This window comes from Pristiophorus japonicus, chromosome 1 (genome assembly GCF_044704955.1).
Source record: "Pristiophorus japonicus isolate sPriJap1 chromosome 1, sPriJap1.hap1, whole genome shotgun sequence".
Lineage (NCBI taxonomy): Eukaryota > Metazoa > Chordata > Chondrichthyes > Pristiophoridae > Pristiophorus > Pristiophorus japonicus.
Window position 1 is genome coordinate 395,089,770 of NC_091977.1, and position 14,101 is coordinate 395,103,870.

At 45.1% G+C, this 14,101-nt stretch overlaps 1 protein-coding gene across 1 annotated transcript in view; it reads right to left on the bottom strand.

Moving 5' to 3' along the window:
• The window catches only part of c1h8orf34 (chromosome 1 C8orf34 homolog), an 805,115-nt gene that overhangs the window by 500,344 nt on the left and 290,670 nt on the right, over nt 1-14,101 (bottom strand). The window contains exon 6 of the mRNA XM_070884539.1: nt 11,636-11,664. Coding sequence (XP_070740640.1) covers nt 11,636-11,664 — 29 coding nt within the window. The remainder of the gene's footprint in view (nt 1-11,635; nt 11,665-14,101) is intronic.

Genomic DNA, 14,101 nt, shown 5'->3' on the forward strand with positions numbered 1-14,101 from the left:
ACTATGCAGCTGCGCATGCGTAGTATCTCTTCCAGCAGCAGGAGCTGGGGAGCAACCAGCGTGGATCCATGCGATTGTTGTGCGATCGTGCAACCACACGCCTTACGGGAAACATTGGTGAGCGTCCCTCAACAGCTCACCAGGACTTAAGTGGCCCTCCAGCCCAAATCATTGAGGGGCCGCCCACCAATGTGAGGCATTGGGACCGCTTCTGGAGGAGGTGGGACCTGTACAAGCCGGACGGGTTGTACCTCAACAGAGCCGGGACCAATATCCTCCCGGAAAGGTTTGCTAGTGCTGTTGGGGAGGGTTTAAACTAACTTGGCAGGGGGATGGGAAGCTGAAAATAGATTCAGGGAGGGGAGTAAAGCTGGAATTAGAAAGCAAAAATAAAGAAAGTGAGTTTGAAGGAGAGAGGAAACAAGCAGGAAAAAAGGGTAAAAAAAACAAATTTAAAGGCACTTTGTCTAAATGCACGTAAGCATTTGTAACAAAATAGATGAGTTGACAGCACAAATTGAGACAAATGTGTATGATCTGATAGCCATTACAGAGACGTGGTTGCAAGATGAACAGGCCTGAGAATTAAATAATCAGGGGTATTTGACAATCGGAAGGACAGACAGAAAGGAAAAGGAGGTGTGGTAGCTCTATTGATAAAGGATGGAATCACTGCAATAGTGAGAAACGATATTGGCTCAAATGATCAGGATGTTGAAACAGTTTGGGTGAAGATAAGGAATAATAAGGGGAAAAAATCACTGGTAGGCATAGTCTATAGGCCCCCTAACAGTAGCAACTCTGTTGGTCGGAGCATAAAGCAGGAAATAGTGGGGGCTTGTAAAAAGGGAACAGCAATAATCATGGGTGATTTTAAGCTCCATATTGATTGGACAAATCAAATTGGTCAGGGTAGCCTTGAAGAAGAGTTCATAGAGTGCATAAGGGACAGGTTCCTTGAGCAGTATATAATGGAACCAACCGGGGCCAGGCTATCTTATATCTGGTCCTGTGTAATGAGACAGGATTAATAAACAATCTCCTAGTAAAGGATCCCCTTGGAATGAGTGATCATAGCATGATTGAATTTCAAATTCAGATGGAGGGCGAGAAAGTTGTATCTCTAACCAGTGTGCTAAGCTTAAATAAAGGAGACTATGAAGGTATGAGGGCAGAGTTGGGTAAAGTGGACTGGGAAAATAGATTAAAGTGTAGGACGGTTGATGAACAGTGGTGTACATTTAAGGAGATATTTCACAACTCTCAAGAAAAATATATTCCAATGAGGAGGAACGGGTGTAAGAGAAAAGAGAGCCATCCGTGGCTAACTAAAGAAATAAAGGACGGTATCCAATAAAAAACAAGGGCATACGAAGTGGCCAAAAATAGTGGGAGGACAGAAGACTGGGAAGCTTTTAAAAGCCAGCAAAGAATGACTAAAATAATGATTAAGAAAGGGAAAATAGACTATGAAAGTAAACTAGCATAAAATATAAAAAGAGATAGCAAGAGTTTCTATAGGTATATAAAAAGGAAAAGAGTGGCTAAAGCAAATGTTGGTCCCTTAGAGGACAAGACCGGGGAATTAGTAATGGGGAACATGGAGATGGCAGAAACTCTGAACAAATATTTTGCATCAGCCTTTACGGTAGAGGACACTAACAATATCCCAACATGGATAGTCAAGGGGCTATAAGGGGGAGGAACTTAACACAATCACAATCACTAAGGAGGTGGTATTCAGTAAGACAATGGGACTAAAGGCAGATAAATCCTCTGGACCTGATGGCTTGCATCCTCGGGTCTTAAGAGAAGTAGCAGCAGGGTTTGTGGATGCATTGGTTGTAATTTACCAAAATTCCCTGGATTCTGGGGAGGTCCCAGCAGATTGGAAAACTGCAAATGTAACGCCCCTATTTAAAAAAGGAGGCAGACCAAAAGCAGGAAACTATAGACCAGTTAGCCTAACATCTGTGGTTGGGAAAATGTTGGAATCCATTATTAAAGAAGCAGTAGCAGGACATTTGGAAAAGCAAAATTCTGTCAGGCAGAGTCAGCATGGATTTATGAAGGGGAAGTCATGTTTGACAAATTTGCTGGAATTCTTTGAGGATGTAACAAACAGGGTGGATAAAGGGGAACCAGTGGATGTGGTGTATTTGGACTTCCAGAAGGCATTTGACAAGGTGCCACATAAAAGGTAACTGCACAAGATAAAAGGTCATGGGGTTGGGGGTAATATATTAGCATGGCTAGAGCATTGGCTAACTAACAGAAAACAGATAGTCGGGATAAATAGTTCATTCTCTGGTTGGCAACCAGTAACTAGTGGGGTGCCGCAGGGATCAGTGCTGGGACCCAAACTATTTACAATCTATACTAACGACTTGGAAGATGGGACTGAGTGTAACGTAGCCAAGTTTGCTGATGATACAAAGATAGGAGGAAAAGCAATGCGTGAGGAGAGCACAAAAAATCTGGAGAAGGACATAGATAGGCTAAGTGAATGGGCAAAAATATGGCAGTGGAGTATAATGTTGTAAAGTGTGAGGTTATGCACTTTGGCAGAAAAATTCAAAGAGCAAGTTATTATTTCAATGGAGAAAGATTGCAAAGTGCTGTAGTAGAGCAGGACCTGGGGGTACTTGTGCATGAAACACAGAAGGTACAGCAGTGATCAGGAAGGCCAATGGAATCTTGGCCTTTATTGCAAAGGGAATGGAGTATAAAAGCAGGGAAGTCTTGCTACAGCTATACAGGGTATTGGCGAGGCCACACCTGGAATACAGCGTGCAGTTTTTGTTTCCATATTTACGAAAGGATATATTTACTTTGGAGGCAGTTCAAAGAAGGTTCACTAGGTTGATTCCGGGGATGAGTGGGTTGACTTATGACGAAAGGTTGAGAAGGTTGGGCCGCTACTCATTGGAATTCACAAGAATGAGAGGTGATCTTAGCGAAACGTATAAGATTATGAGGGGGCTTGACAAGGTGGATGCAAAGAGGATGTTTCCACTGATGGGGGAGACTAGAACTAGAGGACATGATCTTAGAATAAGGGGTTGCCCACTTAAAACTGAGATGAGGAGAAATTTCTTCTCTGAGGGTTGTAAATCTGTGGAATTTACTGCCTCAGAGAGCTGTGGAAGCTGGGACATTTAATAAATTTAAGACAGAAATCGACGGTTTCTTAAATGCTAAAGGGATAAGGGGTGAAAGGGAGCGGGCAGGGAAGTGGAGCTGAATCCATGATCAGATCAGCCATGATCTTATTGAATGGCGGAGCAGGCTGAGGCCGTATGGCCTACTCCTGTTCCTATTTCTTATATTCTTATGTAGTGACTCCTATAATGTGTCCAATAATGCAGAGTAGCATAGCACCCACTCTTTTTAGGTGAAGCCATCAGAGAAGTTCCATAAAAGATGTTGCTTGTGTGTTGGCAAAGTGTTCCCGAAAGACTCCCAATGTGTTTCAGAGATCCTCTTCCAGCTGCAATGAGCATGAATGGTGAATATCCCTTTAAGTAGTGCTTGAAATTGACATCAACATTTGGTGACTCCCAAACAGCTGCTCGCTGTTACGAGAAGGCATTGGTTTTTATTTTATTTATTAGTTCCTGCGTTGTGGGCGTCACTGGCAGTGCCAGCATTTATTGCCCATCCCTAATTGCCATTGAGAAAGTGGTGGTGAGTCGTCTTCCTGAATCGCTGCAGTCTCTGTGGTGAAGGTACTCCTGCAGCGCTGTTAGGCAGGGAGTTCCAAGATTTAGATTCAGCAACGATGAAGGAATAGTGACATATTTCCAAGTCAGGATGGTGTGTGACTTGGAGGGGAACTTCGAGGTGATGGTGTTCTTGTGCACCTGCTGCCGTTGTCCTTCAACGCGGTAGAGGCCGCCAGTTTGGGAAGTATTGTCGAAGAAGCCGTGGCGAACATAGGAACGGGAGTAGGTCATTGAGCCCCACGAAACTGTTCCGCCATTTAATGAGATCATGGCTGATCTGTGACCTAACTCCATATACCCACTTTTGGCCCATATCCCTTAATACTTATGGTTAACAAAAATCCATCAATCTCCAATTTAAAATTAACAATTGATCTAGCATCAATTGCTGTGTGCAGAAGAGAGTTTCAAACTACCACCACCATGTGTGTGCAGAAGTGTTACCTAATTTCATTCCTGAAAGGTCTGGCTCTAATTTTTAGACTATGCCCCCTAGTTCTAGAATCCCCAACCAGCAGAAATTGTTTTTCTCTATCTACCTTACCTGTTTCCCTTACTATCTTGAAAACTTTGATCAGATTACCCTTTAACCTTCAAAATCTAGGGAATACAAGCCTAATTTGTGTAATCTCTCCTCCTAACTTAACCCTTGAAGTCTGGATATAATTCTGGTAAACCTGTGCTGCACTCCCTCTCAGGCCAATATATCCTTCCTAAGATGTGGTGCCCAGAACTGCTCACAGTACTCCAGGTGTGGTCTAACCAGGGCTTTGTAAAGCTGCAGCAGAACATCTATCCTCTTGTATTCTCGTCCTCTAGATACAAAGGCCAGCATTCCATTAGCCTTTTTGATTATTTTCTGTATCTGTTCGTGACATTTTAATGATCTATGTACCTGGACCCCCAGGTCTCTTTGGACCTCCACTGTTTTTAGCTTTTCATCATTTAGACAGTACCCTGTTCTAACCTTTTTAGGTCCCAAGTGTATTGGCCTCACATTTGCCTACATTGAAATCCATTTGCGACAGTTTTGCCCACATTTCACTGGATCTTTCGATATCCCTTTGTAATTTTATGCTTTCATCTACACTGCCTACTATGCCGCCTATCTTTGTGTCATTGGCAAATTTTGATTATATGACTTTCTATGCCATCATCTAAGCTGTTTATAAATACTGGCGAGGTGCTGCAGTGCATCTTGTAGATGGTACATACTGCAGCCAGGGTGCGCATGTGGTGGAGAGAGTGAATATTTAAGGTGGTGGATGGGGTGCCAATCAAGCAGGGTGCATTGTCCTGGATGGTGTCGCGCTTCTTGAGTGTTGTTGGAGCTGCACTCATCCAGGCAAGTGGAGAGTATTCCATCACACTCCTGACTTGTGCCTTGTAAATGGTGGACAGGCTTTGGAGAGTCAGGAAGTGAGACATGCGCCACAATATGTTTAGCTTCTGACCCGCTCTTGCAGCCACAGTATTTATGTGGCTGGTCCAGTTAAGTTTCTGTCAATGGTGACCCCCAGGATGTTGATGGTGGGGGATTCGGCAAGTTAATAACATTGAATGTCATGGGCAGTGGTTAGACTCTCCATTGTTGGAGATAGTCATTACCTGGCATTGTGTGGCATGAATGTTACTTGCCACTTATCAGCCCAAGCCTGAATGTCGTCAAGTCTTGCTGCATGCGGACACGGACTGCTTCATTATTTGAAGAGTTACAAATGGAACTGAACACTGGGCAATCATCAGCAAACACCCCACTTCTGACCTTATGATGGAAGGAAGGTCATTGATGAAGCAGCTGAAGATGGTTGGGCCTAGGACACTGCCCTGAGGAACTCCTGCTGTGATGATTGGAATCCAACAACCACAACTATCGTCCTTTGTGCTAGTTATGATGCCAGCCAGTGGAGCATTTTATTCGATTCCCATTGACTTCAATTTTACTAGGGATCCTTGATGCCACACTCGGTCAAATGCTGCCTTGATGTCAAGAATTGTGAGACTCTCTCCTCACCTTCGGAATTCAGCTCTTTTGTGCATTTTTGAACCAAGGCTGTAATGAGGTCTGGAGCTGAGTGGTCCTGGCGGAACCCTGAGCATCAGTGAGCAGGCTTTTAGTGAGTAAGTGGTGCTTCATATCACTGTCAATGACACCTTTCATCAATTTGCTGATGATTGAGAGTAGACTGATGGGGCGATAATTGGCTGGATTGGATTTGTTCTGCATTTTGTTGACAGGACAGACCGGGGCAATTTTCTACATTGTCGAGTACAGACCAGTGTTGTAGCTATACTGGAACAGGTTGGCTAGAGATGTGGCTAGTTCTAGAGCAAAAGTCTTCAGCATGGCAGCCGAGATGTATTTGGGGCCCATAGAATTTGCTGCATCTAGTGCTTTCAGCCGTTCCTTGATATCACGTGGAGTGAATCGAATTGGCTGAAGACTGGCCTCTGTGATGGTGGATGTTGTGTTCCGATCACAGATGAGACTGCACACAGGGAGGTTAAAGTAACAGTGACCTCAGTCTTTACTAAGACACTCCAGAGTGAGTAACAGGCCTTAGGGGCCGGCTTATATACAGTGCCCCCAAGGGATGCTGGGATCCCTTGGGACTTCAGGGATATGCACCCTGATGGCGGAACATGGGAGTGCATGCTTTACAGATACACAACTTCGCTCCCCCCCCAAAGTCAAAGTGAAAGTCGGGAGCCTTTCTTTCCCTGGTGGACCGCCTCGGTACAAATGTCTGTTCTGGTGTGTTGGCTGTTCCCTCGCTGGGCTGGCGTGTTGTTGGCCCTGCAGGGCTGCTGGGTGAGCCTGGCCTTGCTGGGCTGTTGGGTGTGATGGGTTCGATTTCCTGGTCCGACATGGTGTCGTTGATCCTTTGGGTGTGTGTTGTGGGTTCGAAAAAGGTGGTGTCTGCTGTGGGTTGTTCAGGGCAGTCTGTGAACCGCAGCCTCGTCTGGACCAGGTGCTTTCTGCAAATTTGTCCATTGTCTAGTTTGACTACAAATACCCTATTCCCTTCTTTAGCTATCACCATGCCCGCGATCCACTTGGGACCATTTCCACAGTTTAGCACATACACAGGTTCATTCAGATCAATTTCCCGTGATGCAGTGGCGCGACCATCGTTTACATTTTGTTGCTGCCGCCAGCTCTCTACCTGATCATGCAGGTTGGTGTGAACCAGCGAGAGTCTGGTTTTAAGTGTCCTTTTCATGAGTAGCTCAGCCGGGGGCACCCGTGAGCGAGTGGAGTCTCGTGCAGTAGCTGAGCAGTACTCGGGACAGGCGGGTTTGGAGTGAGTCTTCTGTGACTCGTTTAAGGCTCTGTTAGATTGTTTGTACTGCTCGCTCTGCCTGCCCATTGGAGGTTGATTTAAATGGGACCGAGGTGACATGTTTGATCCCATTGTGGATCATGAATTCTTTAAATTCGGCACTGGTGAAACATGGCCCGTTGTCACTGACCAGTATGTCAGGCAGGCCGTGGGTGGCAAACATGGCCCTCAGGCTTTCAATGGTGGCGGTGGCGGTGCTTCCCAACATTATTTCACATTCAATCCATTTTGAAAAAGCATCCATCACCACCAGGAACATTTTACCGAGAAACGGGCCCGCATAGTCGACATGGATCCTCGACCATGGTCTGGAGGGCCAGGACCACAAACTTAGTGGTGCCTCTCTGGGCGCGTTGCTCAACTGAGCACACACACTGCATTGCCGTACACAGGACTCTAAGTCAGAGTCGATACCGGTCCACCACATGTGGGATCTGGCTATCGCTTTCATCATTACTATACCCGGGTGTGTGCTGTGGAGATCCGAGATGAACGTCTCCCTGCCCTTTTTGGGTAGCACTACGCGGTTACCCCACAACAGGCAGTCTGCCTGAATGGATAGCTCGTCCTTTCGCCGCTGGAACGGCTTGACTAATTCTTGCATTTCAACGGGGATGCTGGCCCAGCTCCCATGCAGTACACAGTTTTTTTACTAGGGACAGCAGAGGATCTTGGCTGGTCCAAGTCCTAATCTGGCGGGCCGTGACAGGTGATTTATCATTTTCAAACGCTTCCATGACCATCAACAAGTCTGCGGGCTGCGCCACCATCAACAAGTTTGCAGGCTGCACCATTTCCACCCCCGTGGTGGGCAATGGTAGCCGACTGAGAGCATCCGCACAGTTCTCGGTGCCTGGCCTGTGGCGGATGGTATAGTTATATGCTGATAGCGCAAGTGCCCACCTTTGTATGCGGGCTGAGGCATTAGTATTTATCCCCTTGTTTTCAGCGAACAGGGATGTGAGGGGCTTGTGATCGGTTTCCAGCTCAAATTTGAGGCCAAACAGGTACTGATGCATTTTCTTTACCCCGAACACACACGCTAATGCCTCTTTCTCAATCATGCTGTAGGCCCTCTCGGCCTTAGACAAGCTCCTGGAGGCATAGGCGACAGGTTGCAACTTCCCCGCAACGTTAGCTTGCTGTAATACACACCCGACTCCGTACGACGATGCATCACATGCTAGCACGAGTCTTTTACACGGGTTATACAATACAAGCAGCTTGTTGGAGCAAAAAATGTTTCTGGCTTTCTCAAAAGCAATTACTTGTTTTTTTTGCCCATCCCCAGTTCTCACCTTTATGCAATAACACATGTAGGGGCTCTAAGAGGGTGCTCAACCCGGTTGGAAGTTACCAAAATAGTTGAGGAGTCCCAGGAACGACCGCAGCTCCGTAACGTTCTGCGGCCTGGCTGCGTTCCTGATAGCCTCGGTCTTGGCGTCTGTTGGCTGAATGCCGTCCGTCCCGATCTTTCTCCCCAAAAACTCCACTTCTGTTGCCATGAAGACGCATTTTGACCTCTTCAGCTGCAGCCCTACGCGATCCAGTCGCTGGAGGACCTCCTTCAGGTTTTGTAGGTGCTCGACGGTGTCCCGACCCGTGACCAATATGTTGTCCTGAAAAACCATCGTGCGTGGTACCGACTTGAGTAGGCTCTCCATGTTTCTCTGCACCCAACCGAATTCCAAACGGGCATCTGTTGGAGATGAACTGTCCCTTGTGCGTGCTGATGCAGGTGAGGCCCTTCGAAGACTCCTCCAGCTCCTGCGTCATGTAGGCCGAAGTCAGGTCGAGCTTCGTGAACGTCTTGCCTCCTGCCAGCCTCGCAAATAGGTCGTCTGCATTAGGTAGCGGGTATTGGTCCTGTAGCAAGAAACGATTAATAGTTACTTTATAATCGCCGCAAATCCTGACCGTGCCATCACTTTTGAGTACTGGAACAATCGGGCTGGCCCACTCGATGAATTCCACTGGGGAGATGATGCCCTCGCATTGCAGCTCGATTTCCACTCTCTTCCTCATCATGTGAGGTACCGCTCGTGCCTTGTGGTGAATGGATCATGCCTCTGGGACCAAGTGGATCTGCACCTTCGCCCCGGAAAAGTTTCCAATGCCTGGCTCAAAAAGGGAAGGAAATTTGTTGAGAACCTGGGTACATGAGGCCTCATCGACATGTGACAGCGCTCGGATGTCATCCCAGTTCCAGCAGATTTTGCCCAGCTAGCTTCTTCCAAGCAGTGTGGGGCCATCGCCCGGGACAATACAGAGTGGCAGTTCATGCACCGTGCCCTCATAGCTGACCTTGACCATGGCGCTGCCCAGAACGCTTTGGTGTACATTCTCAGTTTTGCGTGGATGGGGCTCAGGGCTGGTCTGAGTGTCTTGTTGCACCACAGTCTCTCAAACATCTTTTTACTCATGATGGATTGGCTAGCGCCAGTGTCCAGTTCCATGGCGATGGGTAAGCCATTCAATTTTACATTTAGCATTATAGGTGGACATTTTGTCGAAAATGTGTGCACCCTGTGTATTTCAGCATCTGCCTCCTCTCTCTGAGGCTCGACATTGCTTTGATCCACCATGGACCGATCTTCCTTTGCCACGTGGTGTTTAGCACGTTTTGCAGAGCTTGCAGCTCGTCTGCAAGCTCGGAGGTGCCCCATTGTTCCACAGCTCTTGCAAATATAGCCTTTGCAGCGGCATGAATAGACTGAATGGCAGCATCCACAACGCCAACAAGATGTGAATTGCCTTGCATTCATCCTTTGTTGTGCACTCCGAGTCATCTGAGGCCTGCTGGCAGTTGCAGACTCATGGTTTCTGCCCTGTACATTTCTGCTCGCAAACACAGTTCCAGTTAATTTATGAACATTGCTCGCACTTGTGTGCTGAGAGATTTGTTTGGTGTTATCACTGATGGACATAAACGCCTGTGCTATCGCAATGGCCTTACTGAGGGTTGGTGTCTCTACAGTCAAAAGTTTTCATTGGATGGTCTTGTGGCCAATGCCCAGTATAAGAAATCTCTGAGCATTTGCTCCAGCTAGCCATCAAACTCACATTGTCCTGCAAGTCGCCTTAGCTCGGCGACATAGCTCGCCACTTCCTGACCTTCAGATCGCTGGAGAACCGATGCCTCGCTATCAGCACGCTCTCCCTCGGGTTAAGATGCTCCCGAACCAGTGTGCACAGCTCCTCATACGACTTATCTGTTGGTTTCACCAGAGCCAGAAGATTCTTCATGAGGCTGTAGGTCGGTGCCCCGCAGACTGTGAGGAGGACCACTCTCCTTTTTGCAGCGCTTCCTTCTCCGTCCAGCTCGTTGGCTACAAAGTACTGGTCTAGCTGTTCGACATAGGCTTCCCAGTCCTCACCCTCCGAAAACTTCTCCAGGATGCCCACAGTTTGCTGCATCTTTGCGTTAGATTCGTGTATTCATCGCCAGTTGTTGTGTTCCTAACACAGATGAGACTGCACACAGGGAGATTAAAGTAACAGTGACCTCAGTCTTTATTAAGACACTCCAGAGTGAGGAACAGGCCTTAGGGGCTGGCTTATATACAGTGCTCCCAAGGAATGCTGGGATCCCTTGGGACTTCAGGGGATGCGCTCCCTGGTGGCAGAACATGGGAGTGCATGCTTTACAGATACACAACAGTGGGAACCTCAGGCGGAGGTGGAGATGGATCATCCATCCACCCTTGTTTTTTGTACTCGCGCGCTGAGGATGGATATGTTCATGGAGCTTCCGCCTCCTGTTAGTTGTTTAATTGTCCACCACCATTCATGACAAGTGCACAGTCTATGCTAGATGGGATAGATTCAACCTCAATTTGAAGCACCAGCCACCAAAATGCCGTGCAGCCTCTTTCATGAGCACTAGCAGGCATTTTAAGTGGTAATTAGTTGTTTAACGAGCATCCGGGCGGCCATTTCAAGGGCTGGCTTCCACTCCTCCTTGTGCTAGATGTGGGTTAAACCCGCGTTGCAACTTAAGACCCCATTTTGGCCACTTTAGAGGCTTCTTAGCACCTAAAGTATTCAGCATAAAGCGCCCCCTTAGTTGTAAAATGGGCCTCTTTCTTCGGCCATTTAACTAAGCTTTCACAATCAGCAACGGGATGAATAAAATATTCACCAGTTTTGCCATTTACATGCTAATTTAGTTGCTTGAGAAGCATGAGATGAGCATGAAATATATATATATATATATAATGGCCAGTTTTCTATTATTCCTGTTTTTGAATTTGTGTTGGGTACAACCAGCCAAAGTAAAATCTGGGGCACTAAGCATATTTATTGGCAGCTGTTAAACATATGTATCATCCTCCAGTCCCTTCCCCAGACAGCACAAATAATCCTCTGCAATACTTAAAAGTATCATTAGTACAGTTCATACAAGTTGTCAAAATTTGAAGATGTACTCTTGGTTGGTAACATTTAGTTACTAACATCCATGCTTAAAAGTTTGCAATATAACTAGATTATATCAGTGAAAATAATGAACCTTTACAATATTTTATTCCTGTTTTATGAAATTAAAGTACAAAAAACAGCACTTACCTGATCAAATTCATCAGGAGTACCAATACCTGGCCAAACAAAGAGATAAAAAATGTTAATTTAAATTTAAAACGTTGTGCCCTTTAAAGAAACGGATGGCACTGTTGTTGTATCATGTGTAAAATTCCTATTTTAAATTAAATACATTGAAATGAACTGTTAACAACGTCAGTGGCATTTGTATAAAAGCAAAATACTGCAGATGCTGGAACCTGAAATAAAAACTGAAAATGCTGAAAATCACAGCGGATCAGACAGCATCTGTGGAGAGAAACAGAGTTAACATCTCGGGTCGATGACCCTTCGTCAGAACTGATGAAGAATCATCGACACAAAATGTTAACTCTGTTTCTCTCCACAGATGCTGCCTGACCTGCTGAGATTTCCAGCATTTTCTGTTTTTATTTCAGTGGCATTTGTATTATTCCTACTGTCAACAGGAAAACTGTGATTAAGTATGAATGTCAGATCCTAGAATCTGCAAAAAATATATTAATATTTCAACCCTTTTTGTTATACAGACCCAGCTACTGGAGTATTGGGAAGAGACCTCATGCCAGTATCAAAGGCAACAGGTTTTATTTTCCAAAACATTAAACTTCACTTGTCATCATCCTGTTCAAGCACTTTTGCAGCTATAAATATTTTTGAAAACTACTAGTTTGTATCCATCAACGAATTACTTCTTTCCCCCCCCCCCCCCACAGTCCACCTCCGCTCTCTTTCCAATACACAATCTGAAGATTTATTGAAGTTTTCAGCGACTCACAACCAATGTAAATTAGTTGACAGACTATAACACGGAGCTTTGAAAAAGGTGTTTAAAACAAGGCAAAAGGTGATTGTACCACAATAACAATTTCAAATAGGGTCGATGGATAGTAACTTATAACATTTTCTGTACTCAATGCGTACATTAAATTAAACTGTATTAATCCTGTCATTCAGAAGTGGCAGGCACTTTATCATTCTGGGGGACAATGCAGAGTTGGTGTTGCAACTGAGAAATATAGGTCAGATTTAAAACCTGACTAAGAGCTCAAATAAAGTTCAGTAAGTGTTCAACTTTCATGCATTTTATTGCAGAGACGAGTACAATACCAAACCTAATATCCAAGCTGATCAAATTTTAATTGGTGACATTTTCCCCTGGAAAATGAATGAATTTGGCCAGTACCGGCTAAGATTAATGTTCCACACTAGTCAGCATGTATTTATTATTGTCGAGCTGCAAATAATTTGGGGTTTGTTTCACTTCCAATCTTATGCCAAACTATTGCATTTTTACCTGCTGGAAGAACCAACTTCAAACAGACTCCAGCCCTTTTACAGACTCCAGCCCTTTTGCATCTAGCAGTTGCAGAGATCATTTCAAGGGAAGTGAATTGGTTAAAAATCATTAGTATTTCTAAAACGTTTGTGGCTAAGTTAAAGTTGAACGTGGGACCATAACATATAACTCTCGAGAAGGGAGTATTTGGCAGATGTCCTAGCATAGACAGAATTACACGAGTTAACGATAAACACCCTAGTTTTGTCTGTCTATTAATAGAAGATTTAGTTCAGGACAAATTGGTCTGGGAAAAAGTACTTTCACAGGAATTGTTCAACCATAGAAAAGTAATGATGTAGCACGTAACTGATCAGATAAAAGGCGCATAGGGGAGGTAACAAAACTTGCTGTCAATAAAATTGTATTAACCAATTAATATTTGTAATCATAGTAGTTGTGACGCGGCAGGGAAACAACAAATGGAAAGCTTTTGCGCGGAACGTCATGATTTTTAATGTATTTTGACTGTATAAAAACACTGTATAACCCGACGATTGTTCGAAGAGAACAGCTGATTTGGGTCACCGAGTTACTGAACACGTGTAGAAGTTGTCTCTCCCTCAATAAAGTACTTTATAATAAACGATTCTTTTCTCCAAAACAGACTTGTGTCAAATATTATTTGAATACTCCACAACAATTGGCGCTGCGAGCAGGGTACCTACAGGTGAAAGACAGACGGGAGTATTACAGGGCATCATGAGTATATTTAAACTACCACTCAATCCGATGTAAGCTGTTACAAAACATGTCTATTGCCTGGGGTACCTGAATCTGTGAAAAGTCTGTGTGCAAAAGACTTGGGGATAATTTAAATGTGTTGTATATCCGTCACTATATAAGTCAAAGTGAGAAACCGGTAGTGGTTGCAAACTCTAGATTTAAGGAACCAGATCAGGGAGGCAATCAGTATTGTTAGTCCAGCCGGACATTAGAGGTGTCCAAGGGCTCGGAGACAGTTCACTGAATCCGGTGAAGGGGTAGATGTGCCCAAATGTGAGATTATAAGGTATCGATGGGATTGTAGACTCTAGGGAGGGGCAATCAGTATCTAAGAATACAGTTTAAATCGATAGGAAAATATCAGTGGGACCGTAGACTCTGGGTTTAAGGAAAACCAAGCAGAGGGATGG